This window comes from Mycteria americana, chromosome 4 (genome assembly GCF_035582795.1).
Source record: "Mycteria americana isolate JAX WOST 10 ecotype Jacksonville Zoo and Gardens chromosome 4, USCA_MyAme_1.0, whole genome shotgun sequence".
NCBI lineage: Eukaryota > Metazoa > Chordata > Aves > Ciconiiformes > Ciconiidae > Mycteria > Mycteria americana.
Window position 1 is genome coordinate 88,395,425 of NC_134368.1, and position 27,924 is coordinate 88,423,348.

The window sequence follows — 27,924 nt, forward strand, 5'->3', positions numbered from 1 at the left end:
CGCCCCCGCCGCTGCCGCCCTCGCGGCGGCCCCTGGCCGCGCGCGCGCTCGCTCGCTCGCGCTTCCCGCCGGGTGCCGCCGCTGCCGCGCGCGCACGGGCGGGCCGCCACCGCACACACACACACCCACCCACCCCCTCCCCCCCACCCCCGGCCCCGTACCCGGCCGGGCGGTTTGTGACGTCAGGCGGTCGCCGAGGAACGGGGCGCAGGTGCATCCGTTTCCTCAGGGCGAGAGGCGCCGGGCGCGAGCGCCTCCCGCCGCCGCCGTCCCCGGTGCGGAGCGGGGCGGAGGGGAAGGGAAGGGAAGGGAAGGGAAGGAAAAGGAAGGGAAGGGAAGGGAAGGCAAGGCAAGGCAAGGCAAGGCAAGGCTCAGAAGGGCTCTCCCCGCTGCCGGTGCGGCGCGGGTCCCCGGCCGCAGTGCGAGAGTCCCCTCGCTACGGCGTCCCCGACCGGCGGGGCGGGGCGGGGCGGGGGGGGGAGAGAGAGCCGCGACGGGGCGGCCGCGGCCGGCGGGCTGGGGTCGCTAGGGGGAGGCACGGCACCGGCAGACGGGGCAGAGGCGCGGTGGCCCCGCTGGCCGGCAGCCGCCGCGGGGGGGAGCGGAAGGCGGAGGCACCCCTCGGCCGGCGGCGCCGCGCCCCCCGCCCCGGTTTTGCTTTCCCTTTCGGCGCCAGCTCCCCCGGCGGGCGGCGGGCTCCGGGCTCGAGGGAGGCGGCGGCCGGTTTATTTATTTATTTGTTTGTTTCCCGAAAGGGCGGGGGCGAGGGGAGGGGGAAGACCGAAGACCTGCGCGGGGAGGACGCGCCAGCTGGCGGAGAGGAGGGCGCGGAGGCAGCCCCGTCACGGGAGGAGGCGGCGGCGGGGAGGAGGAGAAGCCGGCGCGGAGCCTCGCCTCGCCTCGCCTCGCCTCGCAGCCCCTCCGCCGTCACCGCCTCGCCGTCCCTGGCCGCCGGAGGTACCGGCGGCCGCCCGTCCTCATGATGGCCTCAACCACCACCTGCACCCGCTTCACCGACGAGTACCAGCTCTTCGAGGAGCTCGGGAAGTAAGGACGGAGCCCGTCGGGCGCGCCCCGCCGTTGGGGGAACGGCGTGGGGTAGCCGGCTCGGGGCTGGGGAACCGGGTGGGGGGGAAGGCACCGTTGGCTGCGAGGGCTCGGTGCGTGAGCCCCGGTGGCGGGGTGCCGCCTTACCGATGCTGAAAGCCCGGCGGGGCGCCCGGCTGCGGAGGGCCAGCGGGGGGAGCGTCCTGGCTCCGGCCTTGCAGCCCCCGCCACGCCCGGGCGCTGTTTGCGGGGTGAGGGAGCGGGCTCCGCGCCCGCCCGTCCCCCAGGCTAGGTACGGCTCCGGGGCGGCGAGAGGCTCCGGGCGGGCGGCGGGGAGCTGCCCTCGGCCTCCCGCCGCGGGAGGTGCGGGAGCTGCCGTACGGTTACTTACTATTTTTTATTCTTATGGCTGCAGCGGGCAGGGGTGGGGGGCTCGGGCGGTGAGGGGACGGCGGGCGCGGCGGGGCGCGGCGCCCCCCGGCGGCGGGGCGAGAAGCGGCGCGGGGCCGGGGACGGCGGCTCTCGGCCCCATCGCCATGTTGGCGGCCCGGGGAGGGCGGGCGGCGGGGCGCCGGTGTCACCGGGGGGGGGGGGCGGACACGGCACGGGACGGGGCCGCGAACGGGGCCGCCGCCGCACGGCCCCACGGTGTGTGCCGGCCTTGGGGTAGTGAAATGTGCCCAGCCGCCGGCGGTGACACTCGGGGATGGGTTCGGTGACACGGCTTCTACCCGCGTTTCTGACCAGAGTTTGCTGTTTCGGTGAATAAAATCAATGTTGGCCGGCACTTTCTGAAAAAAAAAAAAAAAAAAAAATTACTATTTTTTTTAATTCTGCCGACATCACACCTCTCTCTGAAGCCCGTTAAAACCCTCGCGCCGGTAATGGCAGTGAACTGTTTCAGTGGGGCTGACACTTTGTCCGCTTCTTGGTTTCCAGAGGGGCGTTCTCCGTCGTGAGAAGGTGTATGAAAATCACCACCGGACAAGAGTATGCTGCCAAAATTATCAACACCAAAAAGCTTTCAGCTAGGGGTGGGTATATTTTAACCTAGTATTTATGATGCGTCCTCCCCGTTTTTTGCGTTCTTGCGGTAAGCGTTAAAAAAATAATAAAAATAGCTAACTGATTTATACATACATTTCTTCGTACATTTTTTTATTATTATTTTCTTTGGGGTTTTTTTGTTTGTTTGTTTCCTTGGTGCTTGGTTTTTTTCTGTGTTAAAATGTTTCATGGATTGACTGCGTGGAGGTCTGAGGTTGCTGTAAAGCATTTCAAGAGAAGATGTACAAATACTAAAACAATTTAACATAATGCAGCCTCTTCAATTTTGTATCTAAATAACTCTGAATATTAGCTTGCAAGCATTTTGCAAGCCGATTTTTTGGGGAAGATTGAGAAATAGTAATTTTCCATTATGGCTTTTATTTTAAATAATACAGCTTTACTGAATTCTGTGTTTCCATTGCATTTAAACATGAACATCACGGCCTATCTGACTATGAATGCATGAGAAAAAGTGTACTTCTACCTCATACTAAACTTTGTTATGAGAAGAAAATTATGTTAAGGAAGAAAATTGTCATTTTATGAACTAACCATTTCTGGAGCAAGTCGTTCTGATTAAGTGATGAACTGTTTTACTGTTACAACCCAACCCCTAATACCTGCTGCACAGTTGGCTTATACTTTCCGTGTGATGTGTATATTTCCTAGGTATTTTCAGTATCAGTGGATATGTCTTTATGACATATTTGAGGTAAATATACACATACTGTGGGTTGCTGTTGTCGAAAGCAAGCCTTAATGGTCATATGTCAATTGCGTCTTAAGTCCACGTCGGAGTGCTTGTGCTAGGGTGTCAGGGATTACGGGGTATTCTCCATTAATGTTATCTATGTTTTGATATGAATTTGTGGTGTGGTAAAGAACACGGCAGTGAACAAGCAAACAGTGTCAGAGTGTAAACCTGATTATGGCCTGGCTTGCTTTTGACGCAAAGGAATCGCTGCAGGTAAAGAGCAGTTTGAATTAATTCATAAAATTTAAACATAAAATATTACATATGACATGGCATGTTCTGGTAACATGCTGCTCTCTGACAAAGATCTTTCAACATTGTGTCAATACTCTGATTTTCAGCTGATGAAAGTTGTGTGAAAATTCACTTTGTACCTTTTGCTGAATTTTAGTCTTCATTCTCTCACTGCGAGATTTGTTTTCCTTTATTTTTCAAAAGGTATTTAAATTTAAAATACTCCTTTGTAGAGTTACGGATTTAAAGGGAGAGAGGTTAAGAAAACGGTAATACTTGAGATAAAATATTTTCACAAGTCTGCTCAAAACAGATCTTCCTTTTTCTTTTGTTAGCACAATAATGTGATCTGTTGAATTTTGATACTTAAAATAAACCACCACATTCTGTGTGATTTCATAGATCTAAGTACCTTTCAACGGGAGAAGCTGTAGCACGATCGGCACCAGGTTACTTACGTGCCATGGGTTTTATGTATGATGGGATAAATCTTGAAATGCTAGGCGAAATTAATAAAACCTTTGTCTTCCTTAGAAGTCATCCTTAGAAGTCATTGTAGTATATTTCAAGCTTTAATTTTGTACTTCTTTGACTGTTCATGCAGGACTAGGTTGGTCCTTGGTGTAGTCCATTAATGAGTGGAAGCGTATTTGGGAGAATTTGGCTCCTAAGGTGGAATGAGGCAAAAGTCACACAGAGATTTTTCTACAGGTTTAGCACATAAGCTCATAAAGGAAGGGGTTACACTTCAAAGCTGGACTGTGAAATACCTTTTCTTATCAGAACGCATGTGATGCCATGTCCATGAATGCAGGGAATGCATTTCCATCTCGGTTTCCAGAGATCCCAGAAATATTTGAGCTTTGTTATTTGCTTGATTGGGGTTTTTTGTGGTGGTTGTTTTGGTTTTTAGCTTTTTGAAATCTACTAAACAGCTTTTGAAGAGCAAGCTTCTTAGAGGAATCTTCAGATTCTTATTAGGCAATTCTTTAATTGCAGAAAGGTGCGCTTTAATTGCACTTGTGATGCAAAAACTAAACATTAAAAAGCCTCAAACTGTGATACTTTCTCCTGGCTGATAATAGGTATACAGCTTATAACTAAGATACTGTTTTGCAAATCTAAATTGTAGGTTTCATTCTGAACTGCTTTATGATGAGGTAGCAGTTCACTTTGGTGTTTCCTGCTTCTTACTTGAAGTACCAGTTACAATGTAAATCTAAAGGACTGTTCATTGGGTCAGCTTCATCTGTAACCTTTGTGCTTTTAAGCTGATGATCGGTTATGTATATCTGCTATGCTCTTATTGACAAATAGTAGTCCAAGATATAATAAAAACACTTAAAAAGAAATTATGATTTTAAATATTTGACTTTATGTGACAATTCCAATTCCATGTTTTTCTGATTTTAGTAATAGAAATAATAGCTATTTGCAATTTAAATCTCTTTAGTTCAGTATAGCAAAAAACGCTTTTACTTATTAGAATAACATATATTCTCTTCTTCAAGTACTCTTAAGCTGTACTTGAAAGTTCTGAGCTTTGACGTGGCATTTACTAAATCAGTTTATTAAATTGATATTAGAATACCAACAGCTAGTTTTGTATCAACAGAGTATGTTCTAGACAAGCTCACACGATTCGATTATGCTGCTGATTTTAAAAAAGGGGGGGGGAAGGTATGTAACTTATCCCTCTAAAATTAAGTGCAACAGTGAACAAGCACACAGAAAACTAAGACTAAAGTGAAGAATATATGTTTGCTGGTTCTGGGTTCTGTATCGTTTCACCTGATGAAGTCGTCAGGATTTTCTTATTACTCAGTTTCTAAAGTGTGCTGTTTTGGGCTTCTCTGTGTTGTTGTTCTTGTGTTGAAAGCAATGTAGATAAAAGTGAACTTCTGTGACATGACTTTACTTTTCCCCTGTCTGTTCTAAATACCAAATAATTAACAAATCATCTTTTTCTTTTTGTCATTATCTGTACATCTTTTATCTTCTCTTTTGAGAGTCTTCTGGCTTTGATCCAAACTGATTTCATATAAACAAATTCCATTTTCTTAACAGGTGTGGGCCTTGTTTTCTGACTTAAAGGATGAGACAAGTGTTTGCTTCTCTCATCATACTTGAAAAGATCAATTACTAATATATTTTCATTGGGTGTAATTTTTGCCAGTAACTCATATTGACGTTTTCTCTGTAGCGGCCAAAAGCACTGTGCCTTTGATGGCAATTTGATGGCATCTGGGAGAGGAGGGTGATGTTCCAGTCCATTTTCTTTTCTAGGGTGCTTCTGTAAATACTGCCTAGACACACCTCTCCCAGCCCTTAGATTGCTGCAGCAGAAATACGAACTGCTTTGTTTATGGGCGTACGTATTATTAAGAGTAATGTAAGAATCAGCTGGAGGTTATCACTTCTTTGTGAAAAAGCTCTCGTGAGCTTTTCAGGGACCAGCCATTCCATTAGCTTCAGTGAGCTTTTGAGCTTTAAGCCTTGGAGGCTTCACTGGTTATTTATCTTCCTTCTTAGCAGGAAATTTCCCCAATCTTTTTCAGCATCTTCCCATTCTTCAAAGACGAGAGTATTTCCTATGAGCTTGTGAGTGCAGATGCAAGGCATAGCCAGAGGTGACCAGAGTGGCTGCACTTCCCTGCAACAAGCTCTGATGGGTGAGGAGGCTGAAAACTCCACCCTTTCGGAACAGTATTTTAGTGGCAGTATTGAGTAATCTTGCTGTGGGAAGAGTATTTCAGTGTCTAAAGCTGTCCACGTAGAGCACCTCATGATCCCTAAAGTGATTTCAAATACATTAGGGAGGGGAATGCAATGTGAAGCGTATGAGGTAGTATTTTTCAGAGTAGTTTTTCATGACACAGAGATAAACGTTTTTGTTGTGTCACTAGACCAGCATTTCATTTAGTCAGGTAGCCTGTGTCAGTCAGTGCCAGATGTTTTACAGGAAGGCAAGCTCTAATAAGGCTTCCTGTACTCCATAGGAGGAGAAAATAATTCTCCTAATCTAGCTAAAGACCTTAATCTCTGCAGCACACATTTACCTGTGCAAGTTTATTATAACATATGTATTTTTAATGCTAATTTCTGTTCTTACGTATGCATTAAATTATTTCCACACATAGAGTACTGTCCTTAAGGGCATTTAGTTGCCAGTGAAGCAGATTTTGTCTTTGTGAGGACAAGAATTAAGCTTGGGATTTTAGCTGTTTTCTTCAGTATCTTGCTCTAGTCTGTTTCTCAGGTTAATTACCTGTTGAGAAGCAGTATGTTTGCCTTCCTCCATGTGTTAAGAATGTTTTTGAAAATGTTTTTTCATAGTCTGTAAGAAGGCTTACCTGCTAACATGTGGTTGTTAGCACAACCACCTCAGACTTCTTTAATGGTTTGTGCTCTTTCTGTCCTTCAGCTTAGTCATGGCATTCTTTTCAGTTTGACATAGATGTTGTGATTTGACATGGATATGTTTGCATATTTATCTGCAAGTATTTGTTTCAATTGCAAATTACCATAATTTAGCAGGCTACTCGTTCTACCTTTTAAAGTTGAGTCCATTCAGGAAGCCCAGAGTCGTAGAGAGCACTCATAAGAGTGTTATTTAAAAAAAAAAAAATAAATAAAGCTTGTTTTTGGTTAGGTGTTCTGTTCTGAAGGTTTGGAGCTTTTGTTATGTGCTGGTTTTAGTGAAAATCTGAAGAGCTTTCAGATACCAGTGAGAATGAGGACATTGAAACTCATTGTGATGAGTGTTGGTTGGTAGTAATTTATTCTAACAGTTTAAATGAAATTTGAAATGAATTTTCCTGGCAGTTCATAGTTAAATTATCCATGGCAAATATTACATGATTTTGATAATGCCACTTCTGTTTCTCTTTGCAAAGGATTTATTTTCTCTCTTCATTGTGACTGTTGTTGCTCTTAGGAAAGGAGATTCTCTTTATAGCTCATACACTGATGGGCCGTAAACAAATTACATCAGAATTTGAAGATGCACGTATTGCTCTTGCTATCATTAAAGCTTGTTGCTGGTGTTCTTACTGAGAGGTATGTACTAGAAAAAGTTAAAATTGTACCACATATTTTAACATATTTCCACATGGAGGATGGGGGAAAAGGAATTCTAGTATACTCTGCTGCTGTTCTTGTCACATGCCTCAGAGAAATGTCTTTGTGTAGGTTCATAGTTTGAAGTGATACTCTAAAAACAGTGCGTACAAGCTATCCTGAAAGTTGAAGTTTGTGGAAGCGTAGCCATTGATTGCGATGGACACATGACCCAAATCTAATACATAAAATAACTGGGGCGAGGCATGCAGAATGAAAAAGGTGTTTGCATCATCTGTCATCTCAGCTTGACCAAGCTCAGTGGGGCGGGGGGGAGTACATAAGAGACACTTTTCTGTCCAAACTCCAAGATTATTAAGCATGCCTAAAATCATAAACCAGTTGAGCGCATCTGTCCCTCTTGCGAGCTTCCCATTTTCTCTCATTGTGTTTCACCGCAACTTTGGCCTGGACCCCCTCTCCACTTTCAGATCTCTTCCACTGAAATGATAACAACAAAGGGTTTCTTGGGGACGTATTTGGCTACCGCTTTCCTGCTGTTTTCTGTCAGAAGTTGCAAATTCTGGCACCGATGTGTGCTTCTGTTTTGTGTGTTCACTTACTGGGAACTGAAGCTTTAACTGCACATCTGAACAGCTCCACTTTCAGAATTGCTTCTGTTGGGAGAGAAGGGACAACTAGAGGCAGGGGAAAACACGAACTGAATACCGTTACTCGGCGTCCACATCTGCATTCTGATACTGAAATATGGATGTGTTCTTTTCCTCCTGGTCTGAGAGAAGTTGTGTTCCCTGGTAATGTTTTACTACTTATGTCCAAATCGTACTTCCAAATGAAAGCCTTTGGTCAAATATGAAAACAAGGAAATAAGCACGATGGTGAACACGTAACCTTTATTGCAGATTGGTTCTGTCTGTTTGCACATAATACTGTGCATAGAAAATGTCATTTTATGTCCACTGCAATCTGAAACCACAGGTCAGCTGTGGTATTTAAGTGACTTGCATCTGTCCTCATTGACAGCAAGGTAGAAATACCCTTGTTTCTGGAAGAACTGAGACTGAATTTCTGAGAGTTTGTTCTGCGCCTAATTTGAAAACCTCTCTTAGTCTTAAAACCTAACTAAAATAAAAATGGTATTATAATGTGAAAGTCCTGACATCTGTAGGTATATATTTGTCCAAATACTAAAAATTATTTATTTGCTTTCTCTGGTTATGATTAGTGGTATGTGAAGTCATCTCTGCTGCTTTTATTTGTCATCTCTGCTGCTTTTATTTGCACTATTATGATTCCAAGGTATGGGTTTGGGTTTTGGGTTTTTGTGGTGTGGTGTGTTTTTTGTGGTGTGGGGTTTTTTTTGTTTTTTGGGTGGTTTTGTTTTTTTTTTTTTGGTGGTGACCATTTTGACTATAGCTTGGAAGATAGGAGAAGGCTGTATCTTTTTTTTTTTTTTTTTAATTGGGAGGTACCTGATATGAGAGATTGAAATAAAAGCTAGCTAAATATTTTGCTTTACAAATGTAAATACTGCCAAGATAGTGCTTTTGTGTATCTGTCCTTCATTTGACCTCCTGAGAAATGTAGGCCAGGGTGTTTCATATGTCAGGGTCCAGCTTCCTCCTTCATATACATTTATTACACCTTTGTCAAATGTTTTGTAAGGATATTGTGGGGATTTGTAAAAGATCATGTGAGAAACATAACTTCTGTTCATTGTAAAAGGTTAATAGAGAACAAAAACCTAACTTCAATCTTTAAGTTCCTTTTGTTTAATTCCTTATTAAAAATAATTATGCCTTGACTTCAAAGAAACATCTGCTATGTTTTGGAGAGACACAGAAATCCAATCTGTCTGTTTATTCCTTGTATGTATTGAGCTCTGTGTATATCTCTGTGTGCATGTTTGTGCAAACTCCTTGTCTGTTTAATCCTAGTATTATGAGAAATGTCTTGTGCATGGTATCAGAGAGAGTGGAGGATTTGTGTGACGTGGTTTTAGTATTTTCTTCTAGGGGAGACAGTTGTGCTGTTACCCAATGTCATTCTTCCAGATTGTTGTCAGCTTGTTCTGAAATGCATTGAGTTTCAGTTGTTTGAATGAGAAAACTTGTTTTAAAGCTTTGCAGCCCTGTTAATTCCTGCTGCATCTGATTGGAAGCTGCTGGATATATTCTGCTGAACTAAGAGTTTACTTAATTTCTCTTGAATCTGTTGCTTCTATAGACACCACTGGATAGAAGCACTAGCTATAGCCAAGAGTTGAAACAGCTGGGGAGGGGGAAGGTAGGCAAATTTGCAAATATATCTTATCCCTGATTTAGCTTTTATTCTAATTCAGGGCCTCTTTAGTGGAAATTGAGAAGCATAAATTGTGCTACAGCACATATTTATTTTTTGTAATTAGGTTTTTAAGTCTAGAGAATGATAGTTAATATGCTGAGCAAGCTATTACAGATAAGTCTCTGCAACTGTTGGTTTAGGTTGGTTGTATCTGGTAGGAAGGAACTTTGCCTACCTGGTGATTTGAGGTAGCTTCTATTATGTGAATTCCTAACCTTCCATAAGCAGCAAGTATTTCACAGGAAACCTGGAGAGTAAAACGTACAGGCTTAATTTAAAAAACAAACCCCCAAACCTCTCAAAAGCAACAAAGTAGATTTTATTTAGTAATGGAGATGTGATGGTGTGGATATTTCCTGGTCAAGATGAAACATTTCATCTTGTGATGGGCACCATTTTTTTTTATTCTTACCACTAACCAAGAATTTATACACTGCTACAACAAGTTAACATCCTGGTGATGCTTTCCAAGAGAACTGTCTGGCATCCATAAAAATAGAATTAATTTATGTTTTGGCAGTCACTTTCACCTTGAATGTAGAGCATGCTTGTTGAAAAAGTTTGCCACTGGTCATATGGGGTTTTTTTTGCTCAGTTTCAGCCAAATCAGTCAATTGGGTTGTCAGTTGGCCAGCCTCTCCCCCCATCCTAAATGTGCTGTGTAGGGAGTTGATTCTTTTTATTGTGCATCAGTTTTTTTCTCTGCCAACACACAGTTGGCAGGGCTGTGGAAAGCATGGCTGCGGTTACATTCCACTGGATGTAGAACTTTACCCAAACCCATCTTGAGTCAGAGGTTGTTATGTGCAGAATTCAAAGCTTCAGAATCTGATCTATAAGCAAAAAAAAAAAAAAAAAAAGATGGTATGAACTGAATGTTTGCTGGATTGAGTGAGCATGTGCATGAATTTTGACAGATGTAAGGTGTATTGAAGAATATATCAAACCCTGATGGTAAAGTTAGTTCGTGGTTGTTATGTGTATAGTCTGCAGGCAGGTACGCAGCTCTTCCAAACAACTCGTCCAACCCTGTGGCCTCCAGCTGGCAGCTCTCCTTACCTGTGAAACTGTTAATTGCTTTGTACAGCACTACGGGCAATGCTCTGGGTCACGTGGCAGAAAGCAGTCTTCCACACGCTCTCCTTTCCCTGCGCTGCAAATGAATAGCGTACCTTGCCCAACAAGGAAGATTAACAAGCCTCGGTGTAAGTGGAAAGGATAACACACCTCTGCTGTAAAGTTTAATCATCTCGGCACGTGAGAGGAAGAGACACATAGACTTAGAGCGTCGAAGCTCGTATTTGTGGCAAGCAATCTATTACACGTGTTTTCAGAACTTTGTTCCTGATTTAATTATAGTCAGGAACTGCTTACTTGTAAATTTTCCGCAATGTGAATGCAAGTGTTGCAGCAACAGTCACGTTGCATATTCATGTTGCTGCATGAACAGATGGGGTTCCTACATAATATCCATATTTGACAATCTGATGGGATTTGCCAAGCCTAAGCTTTCATTTAAATTTTAACCTCTTGGAGAGATAGGTTTGTGATTTAATCAGTCAAGGGAGGCCTTGAAGTTATTTGTATTGCACAGCAGATTTCAAGCTAGTGCTCGGGGATGATTTTGGATTGGGAGACTTCTTGTAGGAATGGTTTTAATAGGCTATTGCTCATTAGAATAAATAGTCACCACATTCAAAGATTTCTCTTGAAACCTTCTTCATTTGGCTGATTTTATTCATTTCCTTCAGTAACTGAAGATGTATTGTGCGTTCAGCTAAAGCATCGTGTAACATGGACAGAGTTCTGTTGCTGTGGTACTGCCTTGGAGGGAGGATTTTGTACTGGAGGGCAGATGACCTTCAGTTTCCCTTGGGGCAGCTCCAGGTGCTACTGAACTTTGGTTATTAAAGTCGCTTAAAGACTTGTTTTCCACCTTTTTTCATAGAAAGATGTCACAAATGTTAAGCGTCTGCAAGATGCAAGTAAATTTCAGTACAGAAAACAACCTTCAAAACCTACATTTTTTGGTTATTTATGAAACACTACAACTATGAAAATATAAAGCTCACCTTGGTGCTTTTTATACTGTGTATACTGCTTTTAAAATTAAAAAAAATGAAACTCAGGTGTAAGGTAGATTGCTTAGTATTTGCTTTCCTTACGCAGCATGGACAGCTATGAAATTGTGGTTAGGATTGCATTGATATATGCTCATGGGACTAAATGCCCTGCTGATCATGGCATTAAAATAAACCCTTTTTTCATAGCTTTTTAGTATCACCACCCCAAAAGGGAGAAGGGGGGGGAAAAAGGTTTTCTGTCAAATTTCTGCATCTTTCCATGGTGATCTTGCTGATATTCATCATTTATACTTAGTAAATTTTAGCATGTTAAAACATTTCTAGTTGCTCACTCTTTCAATTAAAGCTTCCCAGTAGTCTTTTAATACTGGAGAAGTGTAAGATTTATAAGATGATGTGTACTGGTGCTGGATGGAAGAGCTTCCAAAACCCAGTGACATTTCTTTTGTACCTATAGCGCTTTATGGTCTGACATAGCTGTTGCATTTTTGGGGGAAGGATGAAAAAAAAGGCCACTGGTGTAGTGCTCTGTGTGTGTGTGCGTGTGCACACGTTAGATGCAGAAAAAGATCCAGCAGAGCTGGTGTGTACCCAGCCAGCTCATTTGCTGTAGGAAATGGTTTCATGCTAAAAGACCTATTAACTAAAGTAATTTTAAAGTGTAATGAGGGCAAGAATTGGTGTCTTTAAATTTTTGTTTATTTGTGGTTAACATGGTTTATCTATCTGAATTAAGTAATAAATTGCTTTCAATGCCATGTTAATCAAAACATGTTTACTAATGAGATTAATTTTCCCAGAGTAGAAGTTGCTTATGTGTGGTCCATCCCCCCTCCTAGGAGATGTGTGTTAATATTACGGGTGTTTTGGGGACCAGCGCGATGACGCAGCTAGCCTTGCACACTAATGCAAGCTCAGCATGTCTCAGAGATGGTTTGGGGAAACCTGAAGTAAGGGGACAAGGACTCACGCGTTGGGTGTATTTCAAATCTGTAACAGGTGGAGATTTTTTTTAAGTTTCAAAGTCATGAGGTTTAATATTCCCTCCACATTTTTCAAATTAGTTTTATTTTGGTCACAGGACATTCTTGTAGCCATATAAATCTCACAACGTTGTTACATCTCAACAAAGTTCATACTCCTTAAAGTACAAAATATTTGAAAAAACATCTCCTTTTTCCTTTAAATAGGATTGATTCCTCTCCATCCCCTTTAAGTAGGATTGACTCCCCTCTGTCCCCAGCTGTCTTCTTGCTTACATAGTTTTGAATGGTAGGCATTGGTCATTTACCAATACTCAAAATGAAAGTCAAATTTAGAGTCAGATTTTTTTTTTTTCCCTTCAGTGGTCTGTTCTTGGTCTTCCTGTTTCATGTAACAGAATCAGTCTAGCTAAAACTGATACCTTCCACTTTCAAATCACATTTATCCACTGTCAGACTTCTGCAGGGTAAGAGAACGTTTGAGCATCTGTTGCCTGGGGTTGGCCTTAAGTGAAAAATGGGAAATTAAAGTGTATCCAAGGTGAAGTTGAGTCCTTCAGCAGAGTAAACAGTCTCATTCAGTAATCAAGCTCTGTGTCAAAATTAACTGGGGAGGTAAGGGGCTTAGTTCGTTCTGCTTTACTGAAGAGAGAATTTAGTACTGCACTCTTTTACTTTGAACAGTTTTCTGATTTACAGCCCAAATTTATTCAGGGACAGTGTTTGTTGTCTGTGCCTAGGTTGTCCTTGAGAGAATTCTTCATCTTTCATCAGTGTATTTATCAAGGACGATTTTGTTTCCATTGTTTTTTTTAATATCCATCTTCCCTTAGCTTCCTCCTGTATGATAGACTTGCCATTATTATGGCCATTCTTATGTATGTTCTAAGCTAATTTTTGTATGTATATATAAACAAACACATCGGGTGAGGTCTCACAAGTGGCTTTAGTGATCACCTGTGTCTGCATGTGAGGATCTTGTCTGGTAAATTCCAGTGTTTATTTACAGATTCATTTGACTGATTCTGATACTGAAGGAACTTCTTCAGTAATTTCACTTCAGCTTTCCCTTTCATCACTATGTTTCCTGTCACCCCTTTTACCAGTTTCTTACCAATTTCAAAGCTAGTTTCGTAATCTCCATTTGTACTAATCCCCAGATGTCTCGTGTTCTTTGTTTCCACGTCTTAAACAATGGAGCCTTGCCAGAGGCATTGATCCCTGCCTGGAAAAATTCCCCAGAGTAATGTTTTAGAGGACTTAGTGTACCCAACCAGTAACTGATGTGCATAGATGTAGGTAGATGCTTTTTTCTTTTCTTTTTTTTTTTTTTTTGGCACAGTTTCTCAAGATCATGCATATTTGAGACCCAAGTCAAAAATCAGTTCTTTCCATCACAGGCGTGTTGTTCAGTTTCTGACATAGTAGCTTTCTACAGCCTGCCGTTACTCTCACCTCTGTGCAAGGTCGAGTGGAAACTGCTGTGAAAATAGCGCCATGAAATGAAGCTAAATTAGGAATAGTTTCTGTTGAGTGTTGAATTTTGCTTCTGCAACCACAGATGCTCATCTATTCAACAAAAGGGCTAAAGAAAATGAAAACTGTGCAAATGTACTTACAGCAGCTTAGTTCGTTGTTTGTTTAAAGAAAAGTTGTATTGATTCACACACTAAATAAACTGAAACACTTTCAGAATGTTGCTAATTGTTGTCGTCTGGTTCAGTCAATAAAATACAGTGTGTAAAAATGCCTAACTAGCTCAGGATGGATTGTGAGGGTTTTTCTGAGTGCATTGCATGACTTTTTTTTTTTTTTTTTTTTTCCTTAGAGGTCCCTTCCCCTTAATGTTTTTCAAACTCTAGTTTATAGACAACTGGTGTTTTGTAAAGCTATGATAGCGGACAGCAGAAACTTCCTGAAGAGGGAAGATGTATGAGCTTCTGGTTACGTGAATTGCGCTGTGCGTAGTTCTCTTGGCTGGTTTGTATTTATAGGATTTTGTGAGGAAATTCTGGCAGTTACCAGTGAATACGTTGGTCTGAGGGGTTGTGTAAGAGGACTCGGATACCACTTGTCTCAGGTGAGCGCGCTGGTGCTCCGTGGCACTGCCTGTTAGAGCTTTCCCTGGGAGAGGGACTGATGGAGGCCGTGGGGAGCGAGGCACTTTGCTTCCCCGAGCTTCCCGTGGGAGCTGGGCACTTGATGCGAGTTGCAGTTCCATGATAAAGCGCATCTAGAGCTTCTGGAAATAAGGGCTAACTAAGTAGGCAGGTTTAAAATCTTGAACTCGGTGAACGTGTCTTTTCAGAACAGAAAAGTTCATTATAATTAAATCAAGTCTCTACAATCTGATCTTGAAAATGAGGTGATTTTACATAAATCAACAGTGGTTGTGTATTTAGCAATAGAGGTAAATGTGACAACTGACGTACTGAATTTTGCTAACAAGGGTAAGCGTTCATGAGATCAGTACCTGGGTTTGCATCTGTCGCATTTACTTTCCTAAACAGAAAATAGTAATTTTTATTAAAAACTTTATGAAACAAGTTTTCAAACAAAAATATTTATTAGTAGTAAACCCAAAAGCTTCACATAAAGCCACATGCTGTTTGGCATAACTTTTTTTTTTTAAATGTGAGTAGTGTTTTTATAAATATGGGAGGTACGTATTTAAATGGAGTATTAAGCTTCCATGCTCTTGTAAGTATTTAGGTTGATTGACTGATTTAACTTTCTAAAGTAGGAGTGTGTTCCTTGATGAGGGTTTGTTACTTAATAAATCTTAATAACGATCAATCAAAAACTGATGCTAGACAGATTAAAAACCAAAACAACAAACAAAACTCCTATTATTTTTAGTGAAGTGTTTTGATAGTTTGTTGAGATTCTCCCTGCCCCTTTCCCTGTCCTGGATCATCCTCATTTAGAAGGAGGAAGGAAAAGAGATCTCTACAAGGACAGTAATGCTCCTTTGTAGGACACTGTACAAGCTGCAAGACATAGTTCTACAGAAGAGGGGGGAAAATAAGATAATAGCTTGTTTCCATTATTGAAATACAAACAAGAAGCATGAACAAGTCTATGGTAATTCAGAATTAGTACTGGCTCCTTTAGTAAATAACACAATTCTATAATCATATCAAGTTAATACTAATATTATCAGAATTCAACAGCAAAAGTCAATAGAATCAGATGCATATTCTTTACATCTCTTAAATCTTCAGCAGACCATGCAAATTCCATATAGAAAATAGGATTACGGGAATGCGAAGAGCTATATACCTAACGCTGCAATTGCATTCCTCTCAAAAATCTTAGTAACACATCAAAGCTCAGATATCTAAAGTTGACCCACCTGAATCTGTATTTCATAGCACAGAGTTACTGAATAATCTCTGCTGTGATTGGGGAAAAAAAAATTCTCTTTAATTATAGTACATAAATGCATTCTCAGTGTGAGAATGACATATACAACACCTATCTGAATTACTCAAAGTGGCTCCAAAATAAGTGCTAAAAAACCCAATAATTGTCTTAAGGAGACATTGTCAGCTCCTTTGGGAATTTTACTACTGATTTTACCCAGAAGGTTTTTATGACATCATGGTATGTAGCTATATAAAATTATCCATGTGAATTTTGGGTATTTACAGACAAAATCTGCTTCTGGACTGGCATGCTGGGATACACAGAATGCAAGCATTTGCATTTGATGTTTTATGTCTTTGAAGGATGACGTTTAAGCTGATGTGCTTTATTTCGCAACTGTGGCAGACTTAAGTGCATCCAGGCAGGAAATTCCACTCGTGGGCAATAATTTTCTTCAACTGCTGTTAACCCGATCATGTTTAGTCTAGTAGACACGTACTTAGCAGCTTCCGGTGAGATAAGAGAAGGATATGGATAGTTTAGAGTCTGTGCTATTCATCTATCCTTCTCATGCACACTTATTCCACCAATTTTGTTAAGGTATTAAATAGCTCCTGGTTTGAGAACCATTGTTCTCAAGTCTGATGCTTGAGAAGGTTTATGAAAGAGGTCTCTGAGTTTGGCGTGTGTAGGTTTGATGGGGTGTTTTTGGTTTGGTTTTGGTGGGTTTTGTGTTTGGTTTTTTTGGATTTAAATTGTTACATCTTGCCTCTATGAGATGGGGCCCTTAAGTTCATTACAAGGTAATCTGATTATTTTAAATGCTGTCTCTTTCACATTGTTCCTTTTGCTTGGAACGTGCTTGTTTTCCTTTTCTGTGTTAATGTAAATAGTCAATGGAACAAAAGGTCTTGTAGTTGACATTAGAAAATCCTCTTTTAAAATGCATGCTTATTTGACTTGAATGTGCTTAGGTTCTGGATATATTTCAATTCTGGCATACATTTTGACCAAAATAACTTCATGTACAGTATTTAAGCACCTTAAATGTGCAGTTAGTACCACTGCAAACTGTACGCTTATACCAGAACTCTTATTGAAACTACAAATATGTTTCTGAGCTTAGATTTGCTTTGGGTTTATTTTACGCTCTTATTCTTTGAACTCAAGTCTGCTCCAATACTGCAAACATATCCTTAGTATGCAGTAGTGTTTTCTGAAAGTTGTTTTTCTTTCGTGGTAACATTTACCCATTCCTACCAGAAACCCATGCTGCTTTAATTTTAGTTCAGCTTTCTGAATTTCAGTTTTAACCTATCTATAAGCATGTAAAAGTAATACGTGGGGTGCCAGCTGGGATCTCTTGGTGTGTCAGGGGCTCTTCTCTTTACATTGTGTGAGTATGGACTACCTGCCAGATAGAGAAGAGGTTCTGGAGAAGAAGCAGCATTGGCATGGATGATAGTCATCAAGAGAGAAACTTTATGGTTATTTTAAAGGATTAAAAATCTGGAGGGGAAAAAAGCTGGTTCTCTTATTTGGAAAGCGTGATGTTCATTTAACCTGTTTTTTGTTAGTAGTTTTGCCTTGTCAGGAAGTGAAAATACTGTCCTGGCATCCCATTATCTTGTCATCCTAGCTGAAGAAAGAGCTAGGAGAAAAATTCATAAGAGCTGAAGAAAAATTCATTAAGAAAAATTGTCTGCTGCTAATAGAGTATTCAGTAGTAAACTATTAAAGGTTTATCTTGAATGATCTCACATCAAAATATAAAGCAGAATCAGACTTTGCAATATAGTTAACTTTTAATTGTATATTTACAGTGATACCTTTACCTTATTAGTGTGGGAAGATTCTTCATATTTTCATGAGACTTTCTATGAAATAGCTCCATAAAATGGTCCACCACTACTTTAGCCTGATTCTCATTAAATGAATTGATATTCTGTGGTGGATTGTTGAGTGACAAGCGTTGCAAATGCACTTGAAGTTTTCCTTAATGACTAAGCTTTCTTGCCTAATATAAAAATGAAAGGCTGCGCAGGAGTGAGCGATGTTGTCAAACCTGTCATCAAGTTCTCGGAGTTGGTTTGAGTACTTGTAACGTTCTTCCTTTAATTGACTTGGAAATTTGCAAAGGTTGATTATAAAAGGGGAAAAGGAATTTTTAAAGATGGTGGAAAAATTTAGCTTCATAGTTAACTGTGCAAAGGCCTAAATAATCAGTTACAGTTCTATTGCCTGCTTATAGCATTCGGTTGAAACACAAATTCATCAGCTTGGGGTTTTTATCTTTTATTTGGGTAGAACTCAATAACTTATTGAAGAGTCTGCAGTCCTTTGAGAGTGTTTGGAGGCTGAACTAAAAAAAAAAATAAATTAAAAAAAATCCTGTATTCATTTGTTCGGTGTCAGTCTGTTGTCATTACCTGAGTGTCACTAGTTCTCTTATTGTCAACAAAAGGGGGGGGGGGGGGGGGGGGGGAAACAAACACCCCACCCCACTAATAAGGAGGTCTGAAATGGAACTTTTTAGTGTTTTGGCAAATGGCAAACAGCAATCATTTTAGCAGTTTGGTGACAATAGGTTGAAAACTAAAAAAAAAAAAAAAAAAATCAGCAACTGTAGTTTTCTTGAAGTCTTACGTCTTCGTCTACTGCAGAGGTGGTAGTTCGAAAGCTAAAGTGTGCAACGGCTTAGTAAGAACTTCTTTTAATGTCCTAATAATCATCCGTGGCAAAAACCTGTGAAGCTCTGGGAGCACAGCAAGGTGGGGATCTGAGAAGAATCCATGATGAACTCTCCTTTATCTGCTCTTTGCGTTATAAGCTTCAGTGTAATCTCCCACGTCTGTCAGAGCCAAGGGGTAGGGCAGCGTAGTTGTTTCCTGCGATGACAGCTTTTTGCTGCATTTATCACCAGTGTCATGACCAACACTTCATACTGCGTTTCTGTTGTACTCTGGTGGTGGGCTGCGTTTGATGTAATCATAATGATACATAATTCCTCCTTTGAACTGCATTTTTCTGATTCATTGTCTCAGCAGAATTAACTTTAAAGAATAACTTGTGAAACTGTTGGATTTATACAATTGCACAGTGCCAAGGACAGATGGGGAGGCAATGCTATTAAAATGGCAGATGGCTGTCTTGTACCCTCTGCCAAAGAAATTGCAATAAAAGACCAAGCATTTGCTTTAACTTTCGATTTCTGATGTTTCTTTTAGGAAATAGCATATTATGTTTTTCACTCCTGTGTACTCCAATGATTCCCCTTGAACATCAGGAACTAAATCAGGAACCAGAGAATTGCCCTTAGGAAGACTATAAAAATTCACAGTATAGAGGGCTGATTTCAGAACGGTGTTTTGTCTTTTAAAAAATGAGCAAATTATTGAAATGCTGTCAGTAATTCTGTTTACGTGTTTGTAAGACTGCACCCTGTGTCAAACCAAGCGTAGGATTCTGAGGGTGATCCCTTCACCAGCTTGGGCTGAATCCCCAAGGAGAGTTTAAATTGGTCAGGACACGTGGGTGAAATCTGTACTGTCATGCTGGCAGTCTGTAAAATTGCCATTTCCATTCCTTTCTAAAAACATACATGTACCTTTAACAATTACTTGTACATTTTTCAGATTTGGAATGGCGTTACACAGCAAGTGACCACTAGAAGTAGTCTGTCAGTGTTTTATCCCCATCAACGCTGGAGCAGCTAGGAAAATGGCAGAGTATGGCACAAACATTTTATGTATGTATAGCATTGCTGCCGCTCATCCAGGCAATGTTGAGCCAAATAAAGATAACTTTAACTGTTCTGATTAGTAGAGCGTATTCACAGATTCTAGTAAGTGGACTGTGGAAGGACTTTTCAGACAGTCTGTTCAAAACTCCCTTTTCATTCTCCTTTACGCCCAGTGCTAAGTACTGTTTGTCTTGCTGCTCCTTCTCCAATGAATACCGGGGGTTTGTGTATGTCCAACGTGGACTATGAGAACAGTTTTACAAGTAGTCTTGTCAGATAACCAGTTGATTAATACATAACCTCCTTGATAGATATAAAATAGCACCTGAAACTCTGTAACATGCCTCCATGATTCAGTAGTTGCAACGAAGGTTTCACTTAGATCTTGTTTACACATAAATACAAATATTTATTTATTTAGAAGTCAGTTGACCCTTCCTGTGGGAGAAATTTTTGCCAGTGTAAGCTTTCTTTTTACCAGCGATATCCTTTGAGTCAATCTGAGACGGCTGATTTTCTAGTGTAAATCATACTGCTCTGTTAGATGGAGGACTAGTATTTTGGGGGTGTTTTTATTGTTGAGGTCATGTTGGTGGATTTGAAATGAGACATTTATTTTATGTAGTAATAAAATTAAAAGTAATTGTCCCAAGTGACACTTTTCCCCCAAAATCTGGTCTATATCCAGCCAGTCATTCTTAGACCACAGAATTACTATACACTTTCTACTTCTTGAACTGCACTAGGTTTTAGATTTTTGAAATATTTGCTACCAGGCTATTTGACTAATGATTTGCATAGAGCTTTCCAATGAGGAATTTTAATTTTGAAGTGAAGAACCAGAGCTAATACCTTCCCACCTCTAGAATACTAGTCATACAGAAATCTTCTGTATTATATGGGATACTCAGTAGGCTTACTTCAAGAAAAAGATATGCTCTGTCATTTTACCAAAGACTTTGGTGATAGTGCTTTTAGTATTAGTGAAATTTGATATTACTATATGTTAAAAACCAAATTGTAAGGTGGTGAAACAGTGTTATTTGGGAAGCTTTAGCTCCTGGTTCAGCATGATTATTAATTCTGTATCTTGAAGCCTGTGAATAATCCATGGGACGAAACATACCTTACGTCTGCTTGTGTTTACACATTCTCCTAAATCGTAATTTCAAATCCATTTCAAACCCAGATTAGTGATCATCTTGGTTTGCTCAGTGATTGCATAGTTCTAATAAAAACAAATGTGTATTAGTAGCACAGGTAATTAGAGTATGTGATAAATTTGGCAGATAATGCCAGTTGGTAGTTTGGTTAATTTGAAATGTGACATTTTATATATTTATATATCTCTATAACACATGGAACAATTACCAGGGTCATTTAGACTTGATGGATATTATTTATGTTTGCTATAAAAATCAAGAGGCAAAGAACGCTAGTGTGCTATTTATTAATGATAGAACTGAGCATCTCTACCCTTTGTTTATAACAGTACTGAAAATCTTATTAGAATGTGGCCTTTAACTAAAAAGCCGTGTGGCAGGTTTGCTCTTGAGAGGGAGGAAGAGAAATGAGATTTCTGTCCTTGGATCTTAACATAGGTTAGTTGTCCTTTCCACGCGCTGTTCTGTGAACTATCCATGCAAACTGTGAACTGATTACTTGTTTGCTTAAATCATTTTCCTGTTAAACTTTATGTCTCTTTCTTGCCTCTCCTTTTGGGAGGTAGAGAGGGGGAAATTCTTTGCAGGTAGCACTGGGAAGCAGATGGAGAGATCTGAAACAGTTGTGTAGTGTTTAATAGAATACCGAGCAAGATACACGTTTGGCACCTTGCTTGTATTCTGCCTGCCTATTGCAGCTTCTGCAGCTTCAGGTGTAATCATGTTAAGGGTCTTCTACAGTGATATGAGGAGCAGTATTTTGTCTTGCCCCTGGTATGGCACAAACATGACAGTCCCTATAAGCTTCACTTATAACCACTATGACATCAAATCTATCAAAAATTTGAAAGAGCTGAGGTGTAGTACAGAATGTCTTGTTTTGGATTAGCATCTCTGTGTTTTAATGACACACAGAAGGGAAATGTAAGCTTCTGTTTTAGTCTAAGATGTTTCAAACCCAAATGATTAAAAAGTCTTTTTTTTTTTATCTTCAGAAATGAACTACTTCTGGTGTCCATGTAAGACTGTGTTAACCTGTGTTACTTCTTGGTCTTTATTTTCATATGCCGTAATAAAACATTCTTTAAATTGAATAATTTTTCTGCCATTAGCTGACTAAAAATAGCCTAGAGCAATATGCAACATTTGAAGAGGATGCAATGCTTTGATCAGTATTAAAAACTCTGAAAAACTAGGAGTAATTGGTGTTGAAAACGTTAAGTATTTTTTTTACTGGGGGGGAAGGGTAATGGTGATGAAAGGTGAAAGGCTGTTTTGCTTTTTGTCCTAATTTTGTTCAGATTTGGCACACTGTATTTAAAATGACTGACTGAGCATATGACCATAAAACATCTACAGTGTTCTTTAAACAATATTATTTCTGACAGAATTTTTCTTGTGAGTCAGGGAATAACAGGCAGCCTAACTGCTGCAAAAGACTTGTTGGAGAAATGAGCCTTGCTTCTGCCTGGGATGATGTATTCCTGTTCGCAGTGAGATTTGTAAGTGACGCAATTACTGTTAGTGAAGAAGGTGTCATGCAGGGGAGATTACCAAATTGAGCTCCTCTTAATGAAAGTCTGACACAGGATGCTTGCCATGGCTCCTAGTTTTCAGATCTGCTGCTACAGAGGTGCCACATGTTCTCCATGAAATACAGATCTTGTAATGCTTGTTCACCTTTCTCGATGTCTTTGCGCGTTCCTGAAAGGGATTATCTCTGTCTGATAAGCTCCTTAGTTGCTCTGCACAGGCCTTTTCCTTCACAACTATTCCCTCAAGATATTTATAGGTACAGCATTAACAACATATGCCTTCTTAGAGGGCTGAAATGGATATTTATATAGGCTTCTACAGGCTCATTTGGCTGCTGAGGAAATTCAGCTATTGGGTGTCTTTAAATTTTGCAAGATGTTCGTATAGAGCCCTATGGCGTATTTGTTTCTTGTGAGCAGTGGCCCTGCTAGGTTTTTTCAGCCCTCTTCCTACATTTCTGCATTCTGCATGAGAGGTGGCTTGTGAACATAAAGGAAATGCAGGAGGAGAAAAGAGCAAATAGAGGGGGTGAGGATGGGACAAGAGCATGGTTTTTTTACTTATGATGTTGGAAAGCTGCGGAAGCATGTTAGCTGTTTCGCTTTCCTTACAATGCCTTGCCATGACACTACGGAATCAGCCTTCAAGGGATGGAAAATGTCCTTGTGCTGCACAGAATTACTCACAAGAACCTTAATTCTAGAAGGCAGATTGTAACGTGGAAAGGATAATTCTCTGCTATAGTTACCTAGTATATGTTTATATATACACCATCTCTTCACAAGAAACTCTTTGAAAAGATGACTGTTTGCATTCAATTCAAATGATGCTTTTTAGATGGCTGGTAAAAAGATAAGAACAGCAATTTCTGAAAAGGCTACTTCACTGAAAAGCAGAAATTATCACTTCAGTTTTCATTGAGAAGTCTCTCTCATGTAGCTTAAGGTCATTTTCACATTAAATATTCAGGCTACTGTTCCTTCCATACTTAAATGTGCCTGTAAGCTATCATTAGTTACTGCATAGATGTACAAATCTTCTGAGGAAGTTCTTCAGCTATTATTTCTGTGCATAAACTGTTGTTCTTCAAGAAATTGCTAAGCTATTAATATCAGGTTATTTTAAAGAGGTCTATCCTAGCTGCTCTTACCTTTCTGGCAAAATTAGGAAATACATCTTGTCTTTTTGCAAAAGCAAAAACATCATTGCTGTTTACTGCTTTTAAAACAAGTTAATGTAAGAAAGGCTTCAGTGATGCGACCTAGTAAATAATTTTGTGAGTTGTTAGGCTTTCCGGTATGCTTTCTCTTTATGAAGCTTTTCACTGTTACCAAAGCAGCATTGGTCTCAGTTATTTCTCTTAGAATGACAGAATACCACTGGGTAATTGAATAATTTCAAAGAATGACTAGCAAGTTTGGATAAAATGATTGTGCGTTTTATACTTGTAAGTGAAGCTAGATATCTCTGGATGAGTACCTTGTTAACTTCACAAATTTTGACATGGATAAGACAGAAAAGCTTATTTTGGGATAATTAGGGGAAGTAGAATCTTTTGCTGAACAAGTCGAGAGGTGAAGAGATTTGTAAAGTTTTGAAAATTTCAGAAGTGCAATGAAACATGCTGAGCGAGCTCTTCTGGTTTGGAAGAGGAAGAGGGGGGTTCCCCTTTGTTGGAGGGGGAAAAAACCAAAACCAAAAACGCAACAAAAAAACACGTAACAGTACCTCTAGAGGAAAATGGATAATTGAGAAACTTCCTCAAGAAACTTTGCTATCTTTTGCCCAAATTGTGAACCAAAATCTTGCCAAACTGCTCATGGAGGAAAGTGAATGGGAAACACTGTAGTTCTCACGTATCGTGGAGGAACTGAATATACTTCTGAAGAGGAATGTTCTTCTTTTCTGTCCAGGCAGAATGAGTTCTTGACTCCTTTTAAACTTGCAGGAGAAGCTACTATATTTTTGGATTAATATTCTTCTGGATAGTAAAGAAGAAATTTTACTTAGCCTGAAGTAACTGAGTAATAGTTCTGCCTAGTCTGTCCTTTACTCAAAGCTAAGTGATTACCTCTTTTTTTTTTTTCTTTTTTTTCTTTTTTCTCCTCCCCCTTGGACAGGTTATGTTTATAGGTCATAAAGCAGCACTGGCCAAATATAAACCAAACTTACTAAGCAGAGCAGAGGAGAGTAACATATTGTTGAAATGAATGTAAATATTTTTAAATTCTCTCTATAAATATTGAAGTGTGATTCTGATATCCAGTGATTTGAAAATTGCCAGTACATTCACTATAGCTGAATGATTTAGCTTTGTAGGCTTGCTTTTTTTACAAGTTATCTACCAGAGGCCTTTTTTCTTAATTTGAATAAATCAAATGTACACCTTTACATTTTTTTTTAGGCATTTTTATCCTACTGCTAGCGCACACATTCAGTACTAGCAACTGTTCAGGTTGAATGGCAAGATTATATGATTACTTAAAAAGTAAATAAATAAAAAGTCCCTCCAGCTCCCCAAAAGCTTGGTCAAATGCAGGCAAAATTATCCAGTTATTCATGATAGTTCATAATTTAAAAAGTAATAATTATTGCTTAGAGGTGGGTTGGTTTTTGTTGGGTTTTTCCTCCCCTTCTGGGTGTGATCATAATGTGTTTTTCCAACAAAGCTACCTTAGCAAGTCTCCTAGCCTTAATGAAAATGCTTCTCAACATGTTCACTCTGCTGGCTGTTTACTGATGTGCTAATCTCTAGAGTCATCTGAAGAGCCAAAGAATTTTAACGCTGAGTGGATGTGGGTTAGACAAGTTTTTCTGATCAAAGGTTAACTCGCTCTTTAACGGTCTCTTCCTTGGCAGCTCCTGGAGTGGTTTTTGAGGATAAAAGTCCTCCATCTTTCAACCTGGTCTGAATCCTTGGGTGACATGCCAGTCCTGTTGATACTTGAGTTGTCCTCATTGAGTCCAGATTTGAAATTTTTGCTTTTGACAGTATTTTTCTCCTGGTGTTTTTCCTTTGGTTCTTCACTATTTTCTTTCGCTGTTGGGTTTATCTACTGTGTAATAGTAAGCATGGCCAGTCCTTTCAGGTTCTTTTGCTGCATGATGTTTGTTTTTTCTTCAGCTGTTGACTTCAACTTCCTTTTAAGACTTTGCAGTGAAAACTTTCCTGTATGTCACTCAATAGAAGATGACAGTAAGACACTCTTCTTCCTTTCTGTGGTTTAGAGTGTCTCTCTCTCTCTCTGCCCTGGTCTCCCGGATGGAGAGAGGAAGACACCTGTCTACTTTAATGGGACCTCAGAAGGGTTTTTGGAAGCCTATGGAGTATCATTTCCAAAAATCGGTGTAGCCCATGAAGCATTTGTGCCAGGGAATTGTCAGAGAGGTTTGGGGCTGCTAAGGCCAAAGTTACACTAGCCCAGTGCATTGAAAGCCAAATGTAGCCATTTCATGAACATCCTTTTGAGAGCACTCTGATGTGCTGCAGCCTTAGTTCACAAGTAATTAGATAGTAGATGGAAAGTTTTAAAATGCGTGGATGTGCAATGTTTAATTGCCATCAGAATACACTTTTTATTTTTATCGGTTAAAATGTAGATTTTTATTTTGTATTTTTAGAACCATTAGAAAAGAGATGAAGGCGTAAAATCTCATTGTTATTGATGAATGGACAATTTTGCTCAGTCTGGAATCCGTTCTTTTGCATCCCATTAAACCTTTTGAACTGTCTAATTTGATCTATAAGCAGAAACACTGACACATGACCCCTAACTGCAGACATGTTAAATTGAGATATGGGTGAGCAATTAAAAATGTATCTTTAAATAGGAGTGCTATCTATACAGTATCCAGCCCATTAAGCAAACTGTCAGACTGTAGCCTGGAATTCTCTTTACTGAGGGAAATTGGAAATTAAAGTTCTTGAAGTAGTTTAATAGTGAAGAAAATAAAAGCGGGGATAAGGAGGATGCAAGATGGGGTTTGGAAAAGGTAAACATGTTTAAATTTCCCGTGTTTATCGAAGTAATTTAGAAGTGAAAGGCTGAAATTCGAGTCTTCTGTGAGAGATGGTTGATATTATCTCACGTTATTACACTCCGAACAAATACTTAAGGGTGGGGGAGAACTTTTATCAATATTACACCAGTTTAACCATGGAACAATGACTTTACATTACTCTCGTATATGCTGCACCTGACTTGTAGCTTCAGTGTCCTTCTGTACGCTGAATTCCGTAGCCCTTTCAGGATGTTTCATGACATTGGATAACTTAGCTTAGTGAAAGAGGTATAGTTGTATCCCATGTAGTGCTGTAGTCATTCAGAAATACAGCTTGGAAATTAGAAGGGGTTGGAGGATGTTAATTTACATGAAGATCTCCATAGGATCTGGAGAAATCAGAAGTATTCAGGATGAGACTATTTCTTGTATAACTGCAAGCTGTTTTTTCTTAGGTGCAGAAGCTTGATTTGGTTAATTCTGTGGAGCTTAGGTTTTTTCCTAGTGGGATACTGAATAAAAAAAAACAATGTAGTCTTAGTGTGTTTTTTAAAATGTTGCTCTAATTAATTGTAATCTTTTATGAAAATCCTGAGAAAATGTGATGATGGGCTCTGTGGACTGGTGTGTGTTTACTGTTAAGTTTGTACACTGTGTTCCTATTAAAACAAACAAACCTTAGTTCCTGCTTTGCTTTCCTAAGCTATACTAATGTGTTATATATAGTGATGGCTCTTCTCCCTCTGTAGTTAACCAAGTAAAAATAAAGCTCATGAAGCCATCGCTCATTGCTGGCACTCATGCACACGCTAACATAAAGCAGTCCCAGCTATGGTGGTATTGGGCGAGGTGATTTGCGTGTGCTCTGCTCCGGCTTTTGTACAGCATCTCATAGTGAATTCAGAGAGGCTGTTGCTATTTCCGTTTGGATCTGTTGATGGATTCCTGCATCAGAAGAGCTTAGATTGTCCTGGTGGACCATGTTTCTTCGCCACTGAAAAAGCTGAAGTACAAACGCAGATGGAAATCTCAATAAAAGTGTGGGGTTGTGTTGTTTTGTTTTCCCCGTGAGAGTTATCAGAGCTCTCTTTGGTACTAGCGAGCAAAGCCTTATGTGCAGAGCTTAAAGCTATTTGAGGATTTGACGCATTGATTTTGCTTTCTGCTAAGTTAGGATGGACAATTAATTGGCTGTAGAAACCTGATAAACTTCCAGTTGCTTAACAACACCAAAGCAAACAATAACTACCATGTGTTTTCTCTAAGCTTGTTTGTATTTAAAATAGCCATGAACATGTCAAGTGGGGACATGAATAAGATGCTGTCCAGATAAACTTACTTACATAATTAAATTGAGTTTTAAGTACTCATTTGTTTCATTTGATGATGTTGCATTGTGTAAACCTATTAATTTGGGTTTTGTACAGCTGTTTCACACTGAGACCAAAAGGTCAACTTGTGTTTCTTTGTGGTCGTCTCCTGTTTACGTACAGCCGACATCAGATCAGATGTTACAACGCTGGTGCAGTGCCAAAGG

The 27,924-nt window shown here is 40.1% G+C and overlaps 1 protein-coding gene across 10 annotated transcripts in view; it reads left to right on the forward strand.

Moving 5' to 3' along the window:
* The first annotated feature begins 613 nt into the window (after window positions 1-613).
* CAMK2D (calcium/calmodulin dependent protein kinase II delta) overlaps window positions 614-27,924 on the forward strand; it is a 167,177-nt gene continuing 139,866 nt past the window's right edge. For 2 of the 10 annotated variants that reach the window (XM_075501202.1, XM_075501205.1), the window contains exons 1-2: window positions 771-1,047; window positions 1,987-2,081. In XM_075501202.1, coding sequence (XP_075357317.1) covers window positions 980-1,047; window positions 1,987-2,081 — 163 coding nt within the window. In that variant the 5' untranslated portion in view covers window positions 771-979. Of the gene's footprint in view, window positions 1,048-1,986; window positions 2,082-27,924 lie in introns of all 10 variants that reach the window. The other 8 variants (XM_075501214.1, XM_075501213.1, XM_075501216.1 and 5 more) reach the window with 8 other exon arrangements.